Source organism: Sipha flava, unplaced genomic scaffold, assembly GCF_003268045.1.
Source record: "Sipha flava isolate LNK unplaced genomic scaffold, YSA_version1 207_pilon_pilon, whole genome shotgun sequence".
In the NCBI taxonomy this organism is placed as follows: Eukaryota; Metazoa; Arthropoda; class Insecta; order Hemiptera; family Aphididae; genus Sipha; species Sipha flava.
In genome coordinates this window covers 50980-77118 of record NW_020272813.1, presented here as the reverse complement: position 1 = coordinate 77118, position 26139 = coordinate 50980, and the positions used below count along the sequence as shown (strand labels likewise).

At 28.4% G+C, this 26139-nt stretch overlaps 1 protein-coding gene across 2 annotated transcripts in view; it reads right to left on the bottom strand.

Moving 5' to 3' along the window:
• The window catches only part of LOC112682604 (orcokinin peptides-like), a 66440-nt gene extending 64794 nt beyond the window's left edge, over positions 1 to 1646 (bottom strand). For both annotated transcript variants that reach the window (XM_025553246.1, XM_025553244.1), the window contains exon 1: positions 1189 to 1646. In XM_025553246.1, coding sequence (XP_025409031.1) covers positions 1189 to 1266 — 78 coding nt within the window. In that variant the 5' untranslated portion in view covers positions 1267 to 1646. The remainder of the gene's footprint in view (positions 1 to 1188) is intronic.
• Between the last annotated feature and the right edge of the window lie 24493 nt (positions 1647 to 26139).

The window sequence follows — 26139 nt, the reverse complement described above, 5'->3', positions numbered from 1 at the left end:
AATATTATTCAAACATATACTATATGTTTAAATTAATGTTTGAATTCGACATTATTATAAATCAATACTCAATAAGTATAAATTAACCAACATTTTAAAAATTAAGTACAAATATTAAGAAAGAATATATCACACGTGTAACATGTCACAGTAAATTGTTATTGTTATGAACTTTCATAACAGTATACATTTAAATTTTTTTTAGTAGACTTACAATTGTGATTTATTAAGATACGAGTTATATCATTTATACTATATATACAATAAAAGAACACTTTATTTTACGTTAAAATAATAATATAAGACGCAATTAAATAAGTTTATTAATAAAATAAATAAGGTCCCACTGAGTAACCCACCAGTCATTCTTACTAATAAATAATTATTATCACTTTTCCATTAATTTACCAGCTCACCACTTACCAAAATAACATCGTAATAACATTTACTCTATTTTTGAGCTTTTGACCCCGGGTTTCGAACGAAAACGTTAATAATATCCAATATTATTATGTAATTTTTATTGCCGGATTATTCAAGAATTCAAATTTCAAGCTTGTTTTCTACTTGTCAATAGAATAAACTGACAATAAAAATGTGTACTTTTTCTTTCGCATACAGTTGAATTTATCTAGACACTTTTTTGGATAACATGAAACTATTTATCTGTATAAAATAAAAGATAACTAAATAAGTCGCGACACTGCTAATAACCATTGCCTATACGCGTACACGGCATAGCGTTCGTACGGTCTATAGTTCGCGATAAATCCTTTATACGCAAAACTCGTGTGACGTCGTCACCGCAATAATACTATAGAACGAAATAGTAAACAAAACGTCCAAGACAGTGGCGGATTTAGGGTATGAGGGGTGCTAAAAAGTCGAAGCAATCATCCGGGCGCCATGCGACAATGAGATTAATATCGAAACAAACAATTTTCCCCAAACGTAAAACGTACACGCGAAAAACACAACTGATTTCCCGGAACATCGAAACCGCAAACCATCGGTTTGTTTCCACCCCGCGGTCATACGTCCAAGGACCATTAATAGGGAAACAGCAACCGCCATGAAAAAACCTCTAGATCCGCCACTATGTGCGTGAGCCAACGGTGCCGCGCGCGCGGCCGCTGCGCCAACACGTAAATTAAACGTCCGGAGTGGACGGAAAACGCGTGATCTCACCGGTGTCGGGTAGGCCGTGGCGGCGTGCGCGCAGAACAGCGCCAAGGCTACGGCGAACTGCATTTGACGGTTCAGCATCGCGTCGTCGTGCGTCGGTGCTTCAAGGGCGGATTGGTCGTCGGCAACCGAGTTGCTGGCGGTCTAGATGCGCCGCGCCTTGCCGTGTGAACCGGTCGCGCGGGTCTGGTGGTGGGTTTCGAGCGAGTTGTTGCCCCGGGGTTCGGTGGTCTGCCGCAGAAGTCCCGAACGTGGTGCTACGTGTGCGCCCAGTGGTGTTCGCGTTCTGCCGCGCGTGCTCTTCTTGCCCGTGCGCTCTTCACTGGGGTTCTCGAGCCGTGCGGTTGCCGTGTGTGTTGAACCCGGTGTTCTGCTGTGAACGACTCGAATGCAGCTGCTGACTACTGGACAACGAGTGCACCGCGCGGTCGACCGAATAATATTAAGTGAACGCCAACGAAACGCTGGAGCCCATATTTATACGCGGCGTGCGTGCGGCGTGCATACGCGCTCACCCGCCATGACTCCGCCTACACGCGCACCACCGACCCTCCCGGGCGCTACGACCACGCGGCGGCGGCCGTGGCTTCGACGGCGGTCGCGCGACGTGGACGTGGTGCGTGACGTCCGTCTCACGTGACGACGATTTCGGCGCGGTGCCGTACCGACCGAACCGTTCCGCCCTTATGCGCTTTCCGTTCAAACGTATTCTACGGTTTTCGGATTTCGTTGTTTTCAACGATTGCGCGCTCCGGCCTTTTATACAAAGGGCTTCCAAGTTTTCGTGAATAAATTATAAAACTTTGATCGCTGTCGTGAAATGCAAATTTTTCATTTTCGCGTCGTAGGCACCCTACCCCCTTGCTACGTGCCCTGGATAAAAGCTTTGGTCTCCTACGATCGCGCGTCTATGAATGCGTCTGCGCGATACGAGAATTGTTATCGGTTCACGTCCATCGGTAACACGAAACGGATGTATGATACAGTACAATGTATGATTTGATTGGAAGACGAAGCCGACACGACCAACTTTTATTACTGGTCCATTTCAAGTATGGAAGGCTACTTCAACATTATAATTCAGAGGCTCTTGATTTATAACGAATTCCTGGCGTATTTCAATTTTATAGATAAATGTTAATTCTAGTCGTCCACACGACGTGATTGACGCGCGTGAATTGTTCACAAACGTAAACACCGTTTTTCGGCAGTTCGACTTAATCGTAATCGCGCAAACGCGATTCGCGCAAAACGGCATTGGTGGATGCACGGCTGTAGAAAATAAATGCTTTACAACGACAACGTGTATATGCACGGCGTTGTAACCTGCGTCCGAACGATCGACGCGTACATGTGAATATTCAACATCGCCGGTACATGTAGGTACCTGCACCTGTGCGCGCGCGTGTCGAACGATGGTCGAACAACGGTGGTCGAGGTGTGTGCGCTAGCTGAAAATCCGCTGTTAAGACCTGTTAACGTTTTTACATCCCGTACACGTACGGTTCGAAATAACATAACTATAATTATTCGAAATATATAACGCGCGATGGGGGGGGGGGGGGTGTCGATTTGCACCCACCACATTTGTTCATCTACGGTGACAGCTGTCTAAGACGGAATCGCAATCGACCGAAAGATGACTTCCCGGCTTCTGCAGATTTCAGCAGACGTACAAGAATTTCCAAGTTTCTCCGGGAAAAACTTTTCGGTTGAAACACATTTCCGTTTTGTCCTCAGTCTACTCGAGACCAATATTCTCATGTCTCTCGTTTACAGTCTCTATTTTCATAAAAATCAACGTTGCTGGGTTTAGATAGATTTCTATTCGATTTTTTCGGATAAAAATTATAAACAATGATGATAAATCCTATTATCTCTAATTAAAAAAAAAAAAAAAATGTTACACACCCCAATAACTTTCTTTTGTTTAAAATATTTTCATTCAAGTCGGTTGCATCGTTATCAAACAATTCATAAAAGATATAGAGTTATATTAAATTACACAATTTCTTTAAATCCATCACTTATAGGCGCTCGAGCATCAAACATATATTATCTTGTGAACCCATGAAGCATGAGGCACATTTTCCATATAAAATACATTGTTTTTATATGACCATGACAATGATTGAAAATTTATTGCAATTTAAGTTCAAGTATAAATAAAAGTAGTATACATATTTTACAGTCTTAAAAATAATGATTGGTTGAGATATTAATGATAAAATGTCTTGAGATTGAACTTTATAGTATTATAAGACCTAAATCATACCATAAATAAGAATATTTCACGAACAGATTACTTTTAATATTAAAACCATCTAGAAGGCAATGCGTGATTCCAAGAATAGAATATAAAACCTACAAAATTTGATAAAGGTAATATATGCATAATTATATAATGATATGTGTAAGGAAGAAAAAATGAACGTATGGCTCTTAGTAATACTCAATTGAAATATGATCTCTTCCACACATGATGGACATTCATCAAAAGATTATTATTTTAATGAACGCGTAGAAGCGACAAATAAGCAATGATAAAGGTTTAACATGCAAATTGCATTCTGTAATGCGGAACACTTAACCCATATGAGACTCATTACTAGGTGCCAGCATTGATTTTACAATAATATTCAGATACACCAGATATCAATAATTTTCTATTGTTGAAAATCTATTTTTATTAAATTATTCACTATCAATATTTACAATAGGATGGCTTATCCCAATATTCCAAAAACCAATAATACTAGGTGTTTATGACCAGTGTTGACTGATCTAAACGTGACCCAATATCAGTTGAGTTTTAGTAGGATCATGCGATTATCAATAAGCACCTACGGGACATTATATTATACTATATTATTTTAATGTTAAATGAATTCATGAACAGAGTTAAATTGTGATCACATTAACTTGTGTGAACCCTAAAAACACACACAAATCAATTTGAAACTGCCTTTCAATATTAGGAGGTAAAATTGAATCGGCCAAATATAAAATGATAATATTTACACTTTTATACGAAGATTATCTGCACGTATCATCCCTCCAATTCAAATACAAATAATAGCGTTTTCATGTTTATATATTTGTCCGTTGCCCAGAATAATCGATCGGTAACGCAATAGGCCAACAAAAATTTCAAAAGTTTCAAGTTGTTCGATATAAGTAATAAATGCGATATGTCTTTCCCCCATCGGTCATATATACAAAATTTCGATCGACACAATTTCCAACACACTTGTACACCGTTTCTTGTATTTTGTAGTTGGTAGATAGTGAGTATTTATTTATATTTGTATTGAAATACTTTTAAACTCCTATGCTACAATCGTTTATAGAACCTACGCAAATTTCTTATCTTAGTGTTAATTTTTTATTTTTGTGTTCTTCTGTTATACATTTGTTATCATCATTTTTTTAATACCTCGCAACACACATGACGACTACTCATCAAATACGTGTGTACCTGCATGAATACGTACAAATATTTACATATGCTTTTATGTTTTTAAACACCAAACTAAATCCTGTTGACGATCACGAATTTTTGCCGTGGGTTATCGCGTACATTTTCCATGCGACTGTTGTTCTGTAGCATCACATATACTTTCACTGGCGCCATAAATACACGCATACACGTCCATACATGTACATACACACACGCGTGCATACAGGGATTAATTCGCCTGCGGCTTACATGTATGTACATAACTTCTGTCTTTCCGCATCCGGTCTGTCCGAAAACGTCCGGAACTCATTACACCAACCTAACTACAATAACAGTCATGCTCTGCAATAATTATTATTTTATATATAAAAAACATATACATAAAAAAAATTATCAAAATGTTTTTAGTTATGTATACTTGCACACATCATAAAGATGTATGGAGTTGAGATATTATAAAAATATTAGTCGTTGCGATAAAATCGACGTCTGTTCACTATATGGATAAACGTGAACGCGTATGATTACATACATGAGCCCATGTACAAGTCCGAATTAAGGTTATATGGGTTCACGTCTCCATAGTTCACATATGTCGATAGTCACAGATTATACCATATACACAATATTCACATACATGATAATTGTAACACATAATATTTATGGACGCATCTCGGCCATGAATATTATAGCAGGTAAGAGGAATAATATGGTCGAATTGCGTCTCCAAGACGGGACACAAATTACCCATTAAATTTACTACCTAAAAAAATATACCTTTTTGGGGGGACGCAAGTAATATGCAGCCAAAATTGGCTGCAACAAGATTGGGCAATTTTTCCCTTTTTTGCCCTATTAATTACACCACGATTGCACAAAAAAAATTGCAACACGATTGCGCCCCGATCCCTTTTTACTTGTTAAAATCACAACGCCATTGCACACCAAATAATATGTGTATATTCTATGTAGGACCTATATTGTAGGTATAATAATTTATGTACAACATAAAATAATCTATACAATACAGATTTACTACATTTAATTTTCATGAACTTATTATAACCTATTAATTCAAAATGTTCCTACCTATTTATTACAGGCTTAGGACTATCAACAAATTATCATCGTTGGCTTATTTAAAAATTTTTTTTTTCTAAATTACATGTATGCTAAATGTATTACTGACAAGATCAATAGTTTAAATTATTTTTATTAAAAATTGTTTTTTTTTTTTTTTGTATACTGAGAGTCATTAGTCGATATTTTTACTACTCGTATAACTATTATTAGCTCAACTTTTCATTTCGATTTTGAAAAAGTGCATTTTATGAATAAATAGTTTAAGTGCACATGTGTGGCTTCAAGAGAGGTACCACTGGGGTCATGCTCCCCCTCCCAGGCTTTTCAAAAATTTAAATTTTTTAATACATTTGTGTCCAATTATTTAATTAGATATCTACCTAACAATTTTATTTTGCCTATAAACCATATTATGACCTTAATATGAGGTGTGTATCATTATATAGGAACGTAATATATAAATATTTTATTTAATTAAACCAAGTATATTGTATAAATACAAGAGATTATTTATTGGAAAACTTGCATACTAGGATGGTATATTCTTAGAGCTCTCTCTGCGATTTAGCGATAGCTAAAAAAAATGGCCCACTCTCCTGGTAAGTATCTGAAGTCACTCCTGTGAATGCATGTATATGTACATTATAGAAAGTATGTATTGCATATATTATTTTATGATGTACATAAATTATTATACCTACATAATACATATACATATTATTTGATGTACAATGGTGTTGTGATTTTATCAGATAAAAAAGAATCGGGGCGCAATTGTGGTGTAATTAGTCAGGTCAAAAAAGGAAAAATTGCACAATCGTGTTGCACCGCCAAAATTACATTGGATGATCATTTGTATTTTTACGGTACTTACAAGAATATTTTCATTTTCATTTTTTTCTCGTTTGAACTAACGACCATTAGGGTCCATCACTTGCTTACCATTCTCACCACCATGGACTTTGTATATAAAAATACATGGCCAGGTTTTTATAATTTGTTTAAATTTGTTTTGTTATATAGTTTAATCATTTTAAAGAATTTTTTCATTGGAGGGGGTCCACAACCATATATTAGTCCCTGGGCCCCCAAATGTCTTAATCTAGGCTAAAACATGGGAAAAAAAAGATATTTATTTACCGCGCATACACAGTGAAATTAACAATGCAATAATTATAAGTAAGTACTGTTTTCGGTTTAGATCCAGTGATTGGTGGACTCCGTAACGCATTTCATAACTTAAAATCACATAATTAAACACGAGAAAAACTTTACTCTCTAATAAATAACATTCTAAAAATACTTATTGTTAATCATTACAAAATTCATTATTCGTAAGATCGATGTCCTTTATTTAGAAGAAAAAACATTATTGCGATTATCTTATGAGTTTTATGTATTTCGATTTAAATCAAACAGTTCTAAATATTAAATATTAATTTCAATATATTATGAATTATCAATTAATAAAAAAAATAACATAATCAATGCTTTAAGATTATACTTTTAAAATGACTGTACGAGTAGTAAAACAAATAGCAGTAGTATGGGTACAAAATACGAATTCTACGAAATCAATACACATTTTTACTGTAACTTTGTACTCTCTTTTTATTTTATTACAATTTGCAATATTTTCAAATTTCTTCAAAATAAAACCAAAAAATGCTAAAAGGAAAACGGGATAGTTGAATTGCACTTATTACCTACAAATAAATGGTCGAATTGCACTTGGATTGAAAAAAGTTAATGACCGAACTGCACTCCAGTAAAAAACAAGTTACTGCACTCGTTCAAAAAAAAGTGATATTAGAAAACCCTCTAAAAATATTACAAATCTTTCTGTTGGAGAACGCTACAGTATACTTATTTAATAGCATTATATATTAGTTCGTGCCATTTTGATAACGCAGATAATATTATATAATAATAACATACATACTCAGAAGCGTATTACCAGGGTAGAATTTTTGAATACAGTTAGTCATTACTACAAAAAATAATCGAAATGACAAAAAAAAAATTATAATTATGACAATAATTAAATGTGACGATTAAAAAAAAAATGTATACCTCATAATAATAATAATAATAATATGTATAATATAATATAATATAATGTATATTCTAATAATTATAATGTAAATATATGTAATTATAATGTAAATATATATAATTAACATATGATAATGTGATGTAAAAAACAATAATTTTTAACCACGTTAATGATTACTAAATGGTAATAAATGTAACTAAATAAAATAAATCTAACCCTTTCAAATGTATGATAATTTTATTGAAATCATTTTTTGAGCCCAAGTGCAATTCGACCATTACCTTTTTTAAACCCAAGTGCAATTCGACCATACCCAAGGAAAATATATGTAATCGATTCATCATTGTAAAATTACATAAATGGTATTTTTTAAGATCAAAAATACTAATATATTATTTCTTTTATTTACTAGTAATTAACGCCCAATGGGCACAGAGTACAGTAAAATACAGATATGAATATATAATAAATGTAAAGATAATATGGATTATTTTTATTACTATAGATGTATAACATCTTATATAATTCTAATATATTTAAAAATACCATAACAAATAAATCAGTGATTTCAACATGATTAAATTATTATGGACAAAATCCAAACTATTTATAGAATTAACTTAAATTAAGATTTTATTCATTGAAAAAAATACAACTCTTTTGACACACGAGTATTAGTTTGAGGGACATTTAAAGGAATTTGGCTAAATAATTCAGGACAAATAATGAAAGAATTGAGTAATTTATGTAATCAATTCACATCGTGCGATTTTCTTCTTTTTTCGAGTTACTTGATACTATACTCCATCGCTAGTTCTTTATTTTATCTATATAATAGTTAAATATACACACGACAAATACATTTTTACATTTAATTTTTTTTTTTTTTTAATTTCATGGCTGTAGAAATAAAAGATTTTCAACTTTTTTTATTTTAAAATATAGTTTTTTCAATAACTTCAGTATTCTCAACAATGTATTTATAATTTTATTTATTTTTAACCATGCACTTTATAAAGAATTAGTTTCTATTGATGTACGAGCCTACTTACTCATAGCGACTCGAATGATGGTATCAGTCGATTCTTTTTACTTATAAAATTAATTCATGTATTTTTGACAGGCGATTTAATATTTAAGCTGCAGAAAGGTGAATATACATTATGGTGGCAATAAAGATACACACTTAGTGAAAAATCTATAATTCAAGTTATAACGTTTTGATTTGTGGATACTTTATTGTTTTATTTTTCATAATGGAATACTAATTTCTAACATATTTCATTAGTACATATAATATTAAAAGTATTTTTTTATTACTAAAATAAATCATTTCTTAATACATAAATGGCAATACTCATAATGCCATTAAAATATTATTTTATAGTATACTATGTAAAAGTTTGAAACGCTATTTAAAATACCATAGCCGAATGAGATACACAAAACGATTCTGAGTGAAGGAAAACCAGGTGAATCAGTTTCGATGTTTAAAGATAGTTAATATTACATTAAAATATGTTTACTTTAAATTTTAAAACGTCTATGAAACTTTTTTGCTTCTCTTCAGTAAAATGTAATTTTTTTCAAAATGTTCTGAAAAAACTTAAATACAATTTTCATGACTTCAGTATAAATAATGAAAGTTTTAATAAGTAGTTAATAACTATTAAATTAAGTGGATTTTTTAATTTTTTTTAATTCTTGTCGTCTTATAAATTTTAATATACAAATTCACACAATATTTTTTTCTTCTGGAATGAAACTCAATCATTTTTCTTTAATAAGTGATGGGTATATACGAGAGACTTTGTATTAAATTTTCAAAAATTGTACCCCAAGCACAAACAATAAAATACTTGAATGTTAATTTCATTTATAATTCATTAAATAATGATATTGAAGATTCGGATTTAGTGTAAACACAAATTAATATTATATTATAATAACATTAAGCCTTAATTTTCCAATATTTAATTCTAGAAATTATGTTCCTTTTTCTATTAGTCATTATACTCAAAACTACAGTTAATAGAAACCTATTAACAGAATAAATTGAATTGTAGTAAAATAAAAAAAAAAAAATTAATTTTTCTTTAATAACATTTAAAATTAAAAAAATTACTTTTGTTATAAATTGGTATATTTGTAAATTTTAATTTTTCCTATATAATTCTGTGCTATTTCCTTTAATGCGTAAATAAATAAATAAAATAACAGTTTTTAATACTTCGAATTAATATCGAAAAGAGTACTTTTGTATTAGTTGTACAATATTGAATTATTATTATTTTTTTTTTATATATATTTATTTTCATACCTATAAGAAAGTCTTAAAAGTTTCATGTAAATTGAAAATTAAACACGAATGGTACTTTAAAAGGCCATACTTGAAATTGTTTAGTAATTTATTCTAAAAAACAACAGAAAACTCGTGAGAAAACTGTAAAATGGTGCGTTATTTTTTAATAAAAAATCCAATTTTGGATATTTTGTAACACATTAGAAACTTGAAGTACTACGAAAAAAGTGTTTATAAAAATAATACTTTTTTGAGCATTAAATATATTTAGAACGCTCTTCTTCATCGAACATTTTCTTACTGCTCATGACATTTTTATTGTAATTTTGTTTTAAAATCTTAAACTCTATAGAACTATACTAAAATATTTTTTCTTCATAATCTATAACTAAATTAAATCTAAAAATACATTCCTATATACCTTATATACAAATCTTTATTATTTAAAATAATTTTGATAATTTAAAATTAACAATGATAATTTTTTTTTATTCGTTACGGTTTTCAATTATAACTTTAAATTTTAATTAAAAAAAAAATATATCAATAGTTCAATTTTATTTTACACTAAAAATTTTCAAATTTTTATTAATTAAGAATTTTCGAAAGATCACTAAATATATCAGCACAGTAAACTAACTTTGTTCAAAATCTTTTTTCGAATGCAATGGATGATTTATAATTTACTAGCCGACCCGTCATAGCTTCGCCTGTGATTGGTTGTTTATTTTGCCTTTGGACCATGATATGTAGAATTTTTTATTCAAATATTATTGTTTAATGTGATCGGCAAGTAAATATAAAAAAACGGTTAATGAAAACGGATTGAAATTTTTCTAGCGTTATAAATGATAAAAATAAATACAGATAAAAAAGAAATAATTTATGGTTGATAAAGAATTTGATTGAAGTTGATGAAGAAAAAAAAAGAAAAAAAAAAAGAATTAAAATAAAAATTTTATAAGACTTCTGAGTATATGATGTTTTTTGTTATATTTCCTGTTGAAATTAAAATCATAAGATGATTCTGGTCCCTAGTTCGAGAAAATGCCACGTATAATTGCCCATGTGAAAAGCACTCTGTACGAAGATCTACGCCAACGTACTTGAATTTTTGACCTTGCGCTTTGTTTATGGTAATGGCAAAAGAAACTTTATCCGGGAATTGAAGCCGTTTGAAAGAAAACGGCAAGTCAGAGGGAATCATGGGAATTCTTGGAATAAATGCAATTTCTCCTTTCGCTGGCCCTGTAAGAATTACGGCTTCTATAATATTATTTCGCAACGATTTTATTTGTAATCTTGTACCGTTACATAAGTTCGGTGGTTGAAGATTACGTAATAATGTAATTGGAGCACCAATTTTTAATTTTAGCTTATGAGGAGGAAATCCCGAAGGAGAAAGAGACTTGAGAAATTCTTGTGGATAATGAATAGCATCGTCTGTTGATGTAACTGTATCAATAGATAGATATTCACGTCAGTGTCCATCGAATTTTAGAAGGATGATATCATTAATTTCTCCTGCTTTTACATTTCTCAGAGAGATAATAGCTCTTTCACATAATCACTGATAAGATTTATTGGACAGATTAAAAATGTCAGGATAAATTGTAGAAATCAACTCTTCCACGTTATTGACCAAGCGTCCAATCGTGTGATTGACAGAAATGTAACCATTTTCATTTTCTAAAGTTCCATTTCCAATTTTCAACAACTGTGCTGGAAAAATATCGTCCCCTCCGCATAAATAAACTCTCATGTTTGTTCGCAAATAAAGTTTTTCAACATAGTTCCATACAGGAGAAGATTTTAAGCAAGCATTAACGATATCAGCTCGAGTACCTTTAGGGATTACTGGTAAGGTTTGACGGAAATCACCAGCGAAAACAAATGTTATGCCACCCATAAACTTATTATTACACCTTTCAGAAATCATTTTTGCCATCATATCTACAGCGAATTGGCTGAATAATATTTTGTAATAATGTAGATGATTTAGACTTGTTTCTCTAACCAAAAAACTTATAAGAATAAAATTGCATGCAGGAGACAGTTTTTGTTCGATTTTGGTTATTTTTCTGTAAAATATTAATGTGATAACCGTCTTCGCCTCTAGTATACATCAATGGATATTGCAGTGCATCATAAGATCTATTCAATTCGGAAACTCGACTCAAGTGTCCACTCCGACGGTGCAGAACTATATCTCTGGGACCTTTATCTTCATTAACTAATAATACAGCTACTTCATCGATGGTAGTTGCATTATATTAACCTCTGTGTTCATCTTGAAAAACTCTGTCAGCATGAATAATTAACTTAAAGTTTTGCAACTCATCAAAAGACCTCGACTCCAGATTAGATCTAAAGCTCTGTATGAGGTGATTATTTTCACGCAAAACTATTTGCAATGATTCAATGAGACCTCTTTTTAAATTTGGAATCAAATTTGTTCGAATAGATATTTGATCCGACTCTGATACAAAATATATTTGTAAAAATTTAGCATTATTTCCAATTTCGGGTAATAAACTACCTATTAAATGATGCACTTGACCCTGAATTTGAAAAGAGGGCATGAAAATCCCTTCAGCTATTTCGTTTGCTCCAAACGATGTCATTTGAAACAGAGCGTCTAGCCCGTCTATAATTATCAAAGAAATGTTTTGATAGAGAGTGAGAATTATCAATTAAACTTTTAATTAGGTCTGGAAGATCCTCAAATTGGTATAAAACAACTTTACCGTCAGCGCAGCAAAGTCCATAGGTTTCATCTTTCCATTTTTTTGTATGGCACTTAGGACATAATATAGTCATTCGTCCAATTTGAAGCGCTTTAATATTTAGATAATCAATCTCGGATTGATAATATAGGTACACGCACAATATAGGTACAATTGTTTTTAATTTTTTATGAACTTTTATGAACTTTTTTACTAACAAAAGTGGTACTAAAACCTTCAGCAGAGTGTCGGGTTTCAGCCAAAAAAAATGTCAGCCAAATCGGTTCAGTAGTTTTCTCGGTTAGCGCGGTCGAAAAAAAAACCCTTACAATTTTATATATAGTATAGATAGATTAAAAATCCTAATAAAAATAATATACACCCAAATCGAGAACATAATAGAAAAAAAGTTACGCGATTATCGATTCGGGTTCAGAAGGATCAAAGGTATTAAAGAAGTAAGCTTAAGAATATTGATAGAAAACAAATATAATTTAATATTTTTATTTAATTTAATTGATTAAATATCGATGTTTATGTTTGAAATTTTCGAAATTTTTTATTTGTATTATTTTAGTATTCAGTATACAACAATCGTTATACGAGTACAGTATACACTATACAGTTATAATCAGGGCTCATAACTTCATGCATTAAAAAACGCATAATAATAATGCACTAACATTTGATCAAATATGCGTTAAAAATCTTTAACTATGCACGAAAAAAAATTGTATAAGTATTTTTTTTAAATAATAAGAATTATCCATATCCATTCATATTTTTAAAGTTTATGTTTTTTCTTCGATTACATTTTATTAAAATTATAATTAATAAACACATATTGCGATGAAAATAGATAGATTGCAATAGACACGTCAATAGGAGGAGAGTGGTAGTGGTGCGTAATAACATTATTTCCGTGGTATTGCTTTTAACTTATAAAACTTAATGCCATAAAAAAAATAAAAATATTGATAAAATATTATGATTTTATAAACAAGTTCAGAAAAGTAAATAAGAATGAATTCAAACATTTATTGATCTAATTTTTTTTTTTTTTTTTGACTTCTACGAAAAATGATTTTGCTGAATTTACATAAAATAATATGCGCTTATAACTCAAAAAAAAATCAACTATATACCAAATATGCCAATACACACATGCAAAAACATATCTATTAAACTTTAGATTTTTATTAGGTACCATTGTTATGAAACGTATATTTAACTTAATTAGCAAATTTTCCGATGTAACAAAGAAAACATGCAAATGTATGAACTTTCGAGCCCTGATTGTAAGAATTTAATATGTATTTAAAAAAATATAAGTTAAACAATAGTATTTTAACTCTTGAATTAAACATTCTTAAACATCGAGGTTTTTCACTGATACATGTCCATATGGACGAGTGAACTGCATTCAACATAGAATTAAAACGGTTATGCCAACCTTCTATTGCATTGTTTGTGCATGGAATGTCTTTTTGGATTAATTCATAACAATTCCAAATACTAATATCAAATAATGCAGGTCTTCTATGACCCTTTCTGTTCGGTCTACCGATGTATGTATCTTCAAAATAATTTAGAAGTTCAGTTAATGAATTTTGATTTTTTTCGTAAAAATCTGTACTAATTAATGATTCAAAAGAATCAATAACTTTATTTTCTGGGACATAAGCTAAATAATTGTATAGATCCAATTATTTAAAATTCACGTGTATAATAAAACTTCGTGCTTGTAGATTTATGGATTATCTGACTTTGTTGAAATGAATAAATTACTACCGAGTAACAATGATATCCATCACATATTATTCAAAAAAGTTTAAAATCGACATTATAAATTCTAAATGTGTTGAATTTATTTATTAAAAAACTGCTTAAGAGATATTTAGGAATTTAATCTGTTTGCTATAATAACAAATATTTTTTTTTAAACTAAACACTTATTCGAATAAAAAATTTAAATACTAAAGAAATATTTATTCGGGATGGTCTTGTGGTAAGATTGTGATAAGATAAAATGATTATTTTAGTTTCGATCAGAAGCTTAAAGATGATTTGGCTTCTCATTTTTTAAATTAAGAAATCATGCTTAACGCGACATTAAATTAAAATTATATTTCAAAACATTGTTATTGGCTGATAACTATCAAAATTTGGAATTGAAAATAGTCATATAAATTTATAACTGATATATTCGTATTATTGTATTTTTTTAGCGATTTAAAACGTAAATCCTTAACTCTGTTAATAACTTTTTTAGCTCCATTAAATTATAAGTAACTACTGAAAAATATTTTACACTTTTATATTGAAATACTGCGTTTTATATATTTTAAACAATTAGAAATGTTTACATAACAATTTATCTACTAACAAAAATATAATAAAACACAATTTTCCAGCGTTAAAAACTGTATATTTCTTCAGTTCAAACGGATACTATTAACAATGATAATATCAAAGCGTATATTAATAAATAAACATATAACTTTTAATAAAATAATAAAAATTTAATTTAAATGAATTTATAAATAAATAAATGTTTAGCCTGGAGTAGTCTCAGTAGTACCTCGTCAGGTATACAAAGTCAATAAAATTGGAAGATAACGAATAAAGGGGTTCTAGATAAAATAAAAAAACTATGAAATATATGAAAAAGTATTCAATCCAGAAAGAATAGGACACATATTAAGGCATGAAAGCTTACTCTAGAAAATAATTGAAGAAGATTTTGAAGGACATATTGCAAGTGGAAGACCAAAGGCAGAATACATGACACAAATAACGAATAATGAAAATTACAAAAAACTAAAAGAATTGTGGTATGATAGAAATGCATGGAAATGCAATACCGATTTATGACTAAAAAATAAAAAATGAAATCGCGACTTAATATGAAAAAAATGAATCGTTTTACATGAAGATAATTTATTTCTATAAAAGAGATGATTTAAAATTACTTCATAGGTATAGAAGTGTTAATATTTATATAATGTAATATAAATATGTAGTTTTTTACGATAATCAACTAAAAAGTCATGGTAATATTAAACAAAAATATAACATAATTTAATATAAATCGTATTAAACGTTATACTAGAAGTATGTAAATTATATTCTGATAACAATAGCAACATTTAATCAAATCATTTATTATTTATAAAAATTACATATTAATCAATAATAGGTTATAGTTTTACCAATTTATATTACCATTTAATTAATTTAATTTAAATTATCATTATCGATTCGATAGTGATGATCTATCGTTATAAAAAAGTTTAATTTTAGACAATTCCTAAGTCAAATAAACCAAAAATGTATAATTTGTAAAACTTAAATAATAGTACATACTCGTATTTGAAGAGCTATTTGGAAAAATGATAATAGTCTAAAAACTAAAAATCTTATAATTACATCATCTTGTCATTTGTTTTAAAAAATTAATTTAATTAGTTGTATTACAACATTATTTTTTTTTTAATTATTTTGTACTTTATCTTTCAGTTTTTTTTAATTCTGAAACTTTAAAACTGCAATACTAAACAGTTTATGAATAATGACTATTATCGCTTTTTTTCGCAGCTGTTCATATATCTCGTATATGTTAAATTATTGAAATAGGCCCGTTAAATATATAATTTACATGATGTGGCTTAAAATTTAAAAATAAAGGATAATTTTATATTATAACGAAAATGTAACGTGATGGTTATAATATGTTATAATTGTTATGTTTAATTGCACTGTTTAAAATCTTAATGATAGCAATCACGTTTATGCATTTGTTTATGTAAATTATGAATACCATTCGTGCAAATAAAAGCTAAATTTATAATCTTGTTGAAACTGCTTTGGTTTTTAGACTCTTGAATATACTATCGGGTTTTCTAAAGTTAGTTAGTATCCTCATAATCAGCTAATTGATTTAATTAATATGATGGTTGAAATATTAACTTCGCTTTTATTTTCGTTTATAATTTATCATACATTTTTAATAAATAATAAAGATTACAGAATAGGGTAACATATTTATATTTGTACATATATTTGATAAGTAATTGTTAAGATGTCTTGCGCTCTTACATTTTTGTTTCTTAGTAAGAAATCTAATTATGAAGTTAAAATGAATACAACTTGAAATTTAAGTCTTATGAATTATTTATTGTTTCTGAAATGCAATATAAAAATAACTACTCAGAATCGACTTAATAAATGATTAATGTTCATAAATTTCACTATGACAAGCTCCCACTTCAATTGCACCAAACCTATTATCAAGTCGATTCAATTCAACTTGGGACAGTTTTTATATGGGCAATGGATAAATAAATTGTAATCCGTAAAATATGATTTACATTCTATGGTCATGAGTTAATTTACTATTTAGCAAACTCATTAAACAAATTTTATTTGGTTGGGAAAACTATTATGTTAGATTATCACCGTGATACCATCGTGTTGACACAAAAATATCTTCAGAAAATTGATAAAACCTATTAGAAAATATTTTTGTATTCGATTACTATAAAATATTATGTTTAAAATAAATTAGTATATAAAATATCTCATATTTTTTGGTAAAAGTACCACATAATTTGTATAATTATTATTTTAAAAGCATAAGTATGTTATATCGACATAAAATGTTTAAAGATGTATTATGTGATAATGAAAATCCGAAATAGGTATCTAATTTATATTCATACAATTGGTCATTTTACCGTAGGCTTTAATTTAATTACCTACCAATTACAGTAGAATATTGTGTTTGAATATTTAAAAATAATGTTTGATATAATTTTTATTAGTTTAAGCTTATTTTAATAATTATTACCTACTTAAAATATTTGTTAACATGACCAAAATCTAAATAAACCTGATTTCATGTGTTTTTTTAAACAAAATATGTATGATTTGCCTATTATATTTGGAAACATAGAAAACAACCTATAGCTTTTACAATAATTACTGATAACGGTAATCGTATTTTTCATTCACACCCAACTACATTCATGTTTACATAGACAATAGACTTTGTTTTTAATAATGATGTTCCAAAATATAGCGCTAGGGTAGTTATTAAAAAAAACCTTGTTTATTGGTACGCATGATTTATTTTCGTTCGATATTATCATAATTTTTAATTAATATTATACACAGTCCAGCTAGCACAGTATGAATACTATGCATCGGGATAGAACAATACAATGCACATGCACAGTCAGTGATGTATTTTCAATTTTTTTATGGGGGATTAAAATTTTTCTAAAAAATAAGGGATTTATATTATAAGAAAATACATACGAATATAAGGTATGAATTGATAATTATATTATTCTATTAATATTATAAACACAAATTAAGAATTATTTATAACCACATGATATAAATTAATGTTCTCTTTCTCTGTACCTTTATAGCAAGTAATTTATGAGTTGAATCTATTTTTTCTTTTGGGGGGTCAAAGCCTGAGAATACCCATCCTTCGAAAATACGCTACTGTGCACAGCTGCTTGTCAAACGCATCTGTTCAGGTAACATAGATAAATATTAATAACATTTCGTGGGTTAATGGGTTTCCAACTTGATTATTATTGTCAATGCCTACTTTTTTTATACACACCAAAGCATCCGAAATTATTACTTTTGAAGCACAAATAATTATACCTAGAAATTTGCAAATAAAGTTGTAATTAATACAATATTATTTTATCGAGTACCAGTGGCGTGCGGAATCTTTTCTCCGAGTGGGGCAAAATACATTTCCAATCACCCATCCTTTCAAATAATGTACATGACATAATTTAATACCATACAAATTACAATATATGTAATACATACCATATTATGTATATTATAAACTGGTAATCATAGAATATTATACAAGTTTTATTTCAAGTATATTTGTAAGTTATTACTTACGAAAAAATACTGTCTACCCACCCACTGGTTTTCAAATGCGACTCACACCCTAATTTTGATATATCTGCACGTCACTGCCGAGTACATGGTACGATTCGTGTACGGTTAATGTAATATAGATCAATTATTCGTTTAGACTTTTAGGTGCCTTTTAGGTAGAAAGACAACAAGTCGGCGCTTATGAACTTAATTGGTCGTCAACGATTCAGGTGAACTACAGTTGTCAAGTTTATCGAGCTTAAGAAATGTTGACGTTTCGGACTCGTGGAAATTTAAAGTACGTTTGTTGACATAAGATAAGAACTGTCGATCGCGTGGCGTATCGGAGCATGTGGGCGTGTAAATACCAGATAAAATAGTACTATATAGTTACAACATACATATTATACATATACGGGCATATTACCATGGTCTTCTGGAAATATTCAGTTTTTTCAATCCTTTTTTTTTTTTTTGTACAGGAACATTTATAATTTATTATGGTAACTTGTATATAACATAACGAATTCCTACAGGTGATTAACACGTATAATGATATACAATAGGCAATTAATTACTCCTACATACTAATAAGATATGAAATGTAGATTCTACACACGTCGCGTCACCCGCATAAAAGTAGTACACGTGTTCATAAATTATTATAAACGCATGTTGTACTATAGTTTTTTTTTTTTTATTCATTTTTTTTCACCCAACCGTATTTTATAATATTGTTATTTTTGTCACTAGGCTATTATCGAAAATCGTAAGACAATTTTGACTTCTGACACATTTGTTTTTATTCTTCCGACGTTTGAACGTTGCTGTCAACAGATTCTATTTGCAGACACAAAAACTCTTATTCCGAGTAATCTAACAACATCTCTCTCGCAACAGTTTACTCTTGGAAATTTACATTTTATTCAAATGCTTTTGACGATGCAATTTACACGCAAATACAACATTGTTATTGTTATTATTACTATTATTATTAATTTTACGAGATTGTATATTTTATCTACTGTTTTCTCGACCGTAATATAATTTGTATGTCTCCCTATAATGTAGTTTCTAAAAATAAAATACATATAATCATATAACTATTATAATAAATATAATAAACAAACACAAAAATCATGATCAGTAGTATTTGTATGTTCATGATTATTGTAGAATAAATTAAATCTCTATTTATATAGGGTATTATTATTAATTTATTATAATTTAGCAATTGTCTTGTAGAGACATCAGAGCGCCGCACACATTGGGAAACGCTGGTACGTTGTGCTAATTTGTATTGCGATTTATTACATTATGAATATTGAATGATTAAGATCTATAACTATAAAAATTATATCCATAAGTCTCCATCTGCTTATTGTGCTTATTGAAGCGAAACGTTAAACATTAACACATAACATTTGACTACTTAAGAACTAACACTAGACTAAATACCTTAAATAAGAATAATCGTCAACAAAATAGTGTTACCCAATTAAAAAAAAAAGTCACACTGGATGTTACACTCGTTGTCGTCGTGTATTCGCACAAATTTGTCATACACAAATGAGTAAAATCTTAATTATTATTTTAGCTATCAACGTACTTGCTAAATGGCAGTAAATGGTTCAGAGAAAAATCGGTAGACATTCCAATCTATAAAATTTTATTAATCTTAATATAAACATTATATACACAAACATTTAATGCGACCATTGAACAATTTAAAATATTCCACTGCATTTTGTTTTATAATGTTTGAATTTTGAAATGATATTTCTTAAATTTTATATTTACATGTAAAATATCAATATAAATATATAGTAATACTTTATAATGTCCATACGTAACATTAAGTTTTGAGCCAAAATAATTTTTGTTTAAATATATATATATATATATATGTATATAACAATTATTAAGTTTATTCTATAGCTGATAAAATACAAAACATATTAAAATATATATTTTATTTAGTACTATGAAATCCATAATTAAAAACCCGATGAAAAATAATTTTCAACCATTTTTGCAGTATAAAATTTATATTTCTTATAATTAACAAATATTTAAATCATAATATTTGCCTAACCAATTGTGGATTGAATCATAAAACAAAAAAATGTTTTATTCGACTAGTTGATAAAATAGTATGAAAAAAAAATATATCGGGAATGTGCAAATCAAACGATTTTAAGTAAATAATTCATGCATACGTTAAACAACATAAATAACTTATAAACTTCTAACAGCCACTGAGACAATTTCCCATCGAGCTCAATCTAAATTCTTGTAGTAAATTTCCAATAACTGCAGATTATTTCTGTATTTGCTTTATAACCAAATATGTGGGTAAAAAGCAATTCTAAATACCTACACAACATTCCAGTTCGAATAAGACCTCTATGTATCGCTTACATGTTCCAACTAAAATATGTTTATAATTGAAATAATTTTCAATAATGCTATGTAGAAATTTGTAAAAGTTATTTGTAGCTAAAATTCGTAATACTATAAATGTATTTATGTTCAAATTTATGACGACTGTTATAACTTCGCCTTTAAATTAATATATAATTAAACTATTTACAATTTATAATACTCGACGTCAGTAATGTATTGGCAAATATATTTATAGATATACACGCTAAAAAAATATGGATAATAATCATAAAATAATTTTCTCGCTTCATTCGATAATTTTTTTTTCGCAACGTTCAAATAAATTTAATTAATCCTTTATACATGTTTATAACTTCTAATAAGACTATAAAATACAACACCACAAAATATACAATTACCGCAAGTTATAAATTGCATGATGTAGATTTAAGAACCATGGGTTGAATGTCCATACTACATAGTTAATGTTATTCACTAAACTTAACTTAAAATACATTAAACTCAGCGTACACAGTAATTTTCAACTGATAAATATTTTATAGTAGTCCAAAATAGTTCACAATCATTTTTTGTTTCCAATGAACTATTAAATTTTTTTTTTCTTTTTTGGTTTTCGAGTTATTTTTGAAGCATATAACCGTAAAATAGTATTTTCAATTAGGTATACGCCAAAAATTGAAAACATATTGACGGGTATACATACCAATATACTCCTGCTCGTAATTAAAAAGAATTTTATAACTAGGGTGTAGATTTTTATGTAATAAATAAGTATAAATATGTAAATATTTATGTTCTAATTTTTGCTAAAATATGTATTAAAAAACGTAAAATATTTAAAAAAAAATCGATATTTTACATTAATGATTTATTATTAATTAATAATTATTCATTTGATCATCTTCATTGTTGTCTTCAAAACAATTGGATACGACGTATATTTAAAGATTTTCAAATTTTAATGTACAGCACTTAGATTTCAATGTCAACTCATAGCGGCTGAGGGTGCATTCAATGTCGACTAAGGTTAATGGGTTATATTTCGTACCACATATTTCGGATGGTGTTACTTCAATATAATTTGACATATTTTCATTTTTATTTATAACATTATCTCTAATATTTTAAATTTTTTTGTAAACTAACGTATTATCCAGTATGTAATTTAATTAATTTTTATTATAACTCCGGATTCTCCTTGAACTTAATTTCTGAATTTTCCACTATCGCGAGATTCTCAACTATCGTTAGATTTAATATTTCTAGTTTTTTATTATTTTAACCAAGAAAAAAAAAATTCTGGAAATATATGCTAAATTATTTTGCAAGTTATTATTTTATATAATATCAGAAGTAATAGCGATTGTAATATTTAAATCAAGATTTGAAATATATTCTTTCATTTAATTCCATTATAATAATTGTAAATTAAATAAAACTTTGTTAAAATGGTATGAAAATGTGAAATATTTAGAAAATATGTAAATATTGATGAAATATTTAAAAATATGTATTTACATAAAAATATGTAAAATAAAAAAGGTCTCATACTATCCATAGTGCTATAAAACGTGCTTATTTTTAATCGGAATTGAGAAATTCATATTCAATAAAATTATTTAATTACATAAAATCCGCGCCCTAATTATAAGTAGATACATAAATGTTAAAAAATAAATAACATTATATTTTATATTTTTTTCTTTTAGTTAATTTAATAACAATAAATATTTTCAATAAAAGTAGATATAACATTTTTATTTCTTTTATTGAATAATCATAAATATATGTGCTATTCCTTATTAGTTAATATTTTTTTTAATATTTTTGTTCTTGAGCCTATACGGGCAATTAAATGAATTAATCAATTAGTTAATTAATAAATAATCGAATGACTTTATATTATAATATTATCTGTATAAATTTTATACGATTATATTATGAAAACAATTAAAAAATGAAATAAAAATTATTTTACTAATCAGAAATTTAGAAAACAAAACTGACTTTTTTTAAGCTTTTATAGCCCATTTAAGGCCTTCGCTGCTTCTACTATTTGTTGCCATCTATATCTGTCCACACATTCTTCTAATTTTGATCCTGGTGTACATTCTTCGAGGTCTGATTTGACTATGTCTATCCACCTCTGCCTGGGTCGACCCCTAGTTATTTTCCCTTTGATAGTGCCAATCATTACTTTTTTTACTGTACCAGTGGATCTTCTGGTATAGCCCGCCCATTCTAACCGTTTGCCTCTTATAAGGTACTTGATATTGGACTTTGAAAATATTTAGTAGATCTCATTATTGGTTCTTCTTCTGTATTCTCCATTTTCTATGATAAGGCCATAAATACGTCTTAGTATTTTCCTTTCGAAGGTCATAAGTTTTTCTTTGTCTCCCTTTGTAACCGACCACGTTTCACATCTATAAGACAGAACTGGTCGTAGATAACTAGAGTAAAGGGTAATTTTTGGTTTAATAGATAATAACTTTGATTTGAATAGTTTTTCTAGTGCAAAGTAACCTTTTTTAGCTGCAGCAATTCTTAGTTTTATCCCTCGTTATGTATATTATTTCAATTATTTATATTAGTTACTTAATATTTAAAGTCGGTAACCGCCTGAAAAGTATAATTGTCACATGTCATGTGTGTTTCCAGTCTTTCTTCTTATGACCATATACTTGGTCTTATTTTGGTTAATATCGAGTCCTATTTGTTTAGCCAACATGATAAGTTCAGCCGTTTTTATACTAATATCTTCGCGCGAACACTCAGTAACCATGATATCGTCTGCATAAGCAAGTATCGTTTAGTTTCCAAGTAATTCCATTCCTTGGTAAACTGCAAAAATCTTATTACTTTCTCTAGGGCAACATTAGCGATAATGCATCCCTTGTAAATCCTGTATTTACTTCAAAACTCTCTGATATTTCTTTCCCAAATTTAACTTTGCAATGACTGTTAGAATTACATTCTTTCACCTGTTGTATTAATTTAGTTCGAACTCCAAATTCTTCAATGGCCTTCCATAACTTTCCTCTTCTAATACTATCATATGCCTGTTTGAAAACCACAAAACATATGTGTATTTCTTTTCCGTATTCGTAATATTTTTCGGATACCTGTTTGATTAAAATATATTGTCTATTATTGATTTACTTTTTATGAAACCTATTTGATAATTACCTATTATATCGTTTGTATATTTCTCTAGTCTATGTAGTACAGAAATGGAAAAAATGAAACTGACTTTATAAATAGAATTTCTACTTAACACTTTTGATCGAACTATAAAATATTTATAAACAAGTACAATTATTACGTTATTCGTTAATCGATGATATTGCTTAAAATTATTATTTACAGTTATCAATTCAGAATAAACAGATTTAATGATTGAATAACTGTTGATGTCGTAATAAAAAAGAACGAGCCATTTGATAGTAAAAAAATACACCCATGCATTGTTGGGAATAATTCGGGTTTTCATTTAAATTTATAAATGTAAAATTATACAAAATAAATATAAAAAATATACATTTTTATTGAATTCTAATATTTATAGAAATATTAATCAAACAGAAGAAAGTAGTTTTTTTTGTTCCTAATTTAAATAAATTATATGTTTATATTTATTGTATAGCTTCTGCTTTAAATACTTACATCTATTTAGCGTATAGTTTATGGCTACATGCATTATACTAATTATTATATGGTAACATATAGTAAATTTAATTATTGTATAACAGATGAATAAAAAAAAAAAAAAAAAAAGTAGGGTACTTAATAGTATGGTTAACAGTGAGTAATAGTAGAGTAATGCAATTAATATTTACAGAAAAATGTAAAATAGGTTTTTTTTTATGTATTTATTGGTAAAATTTGTATAGCACTAAAAATAAAGACCTAATAGGGATTGAAATTTTCAATCACAAAAAAAAAATAAAAAATATTTATGAATGAATTGATATTATTCGACATTTACTGATATTTTAAATATTTCAATTTAATTTGTATTTAACTAAAAATAATATTTTATATTTGGATAGTAGTATGTCAGGTGCTAAACGAGTAAATGAATATATTCAAAAACATAAAAACACTTTTGGTTAAGACTTACACTTAGAAGTGAATTTTCATAGACGGAGGGTTAAATAAATTCACATGTGTATGTAAGAAAATTAACCATTGGACCTGATCTCATATAGGTCTAAGAAAATTGTAGTTCATCCCATCGATAGCAAATTGAATAAGATAAGTATATTTTGTTTTTAATCATAACGTCTGTTAAATTATGTACTTTACTGTTATTTATACTCGATATTCATAAAAATTAAACTAATTGACCAGAAACGCTATTTTATTTTACATTTTACGGTAAGTGAATATTATCGGTTATAACTGTAACATTATCATCCTGAAATTAATTTGCCGTGATCGTAATGTAACATTATGGTACAGGTAATAGTCACCAACCGATTATACATTCTTTGTATTCTCATTAGGTTCGAAACAAGTTAGTAAAATTAGTTGAGATATTAAGAAACTCTTGTGATTTAAATTATTACTATTATAAGTATAATGATTATTTACCATATTATAAATTATAATTTTAAAACATTTGTAGGTTTTCAAAACCATAACCATAAACAATGCTCGAATGGAAAATTTTCCGAACTGAAACTCTTTTTTTTTTAGTACATACCATAGAATTAGGGGCTTTAACCCCCCAAAATTATATTTTCCCCTTCCTGAAATACTAAGCCTTATTTATTACATAAGTTTTACCTACTATTTTATACTGTTTTAGTTAAAATTATATTTAGGCGAACCATTTTTTTTCATCTCTGATACTATGTAAAGTGCTAAAAAGAGTGCTAAATCCACAGACGTTTTATCAGAGTGTAAAATATTTCCCATATTCATACTATTTACAACTTATTAATCTATTATCTATTTCATTCGGTGAATCAACAAAAGGTCTTTGAGTTTTTACAATTTT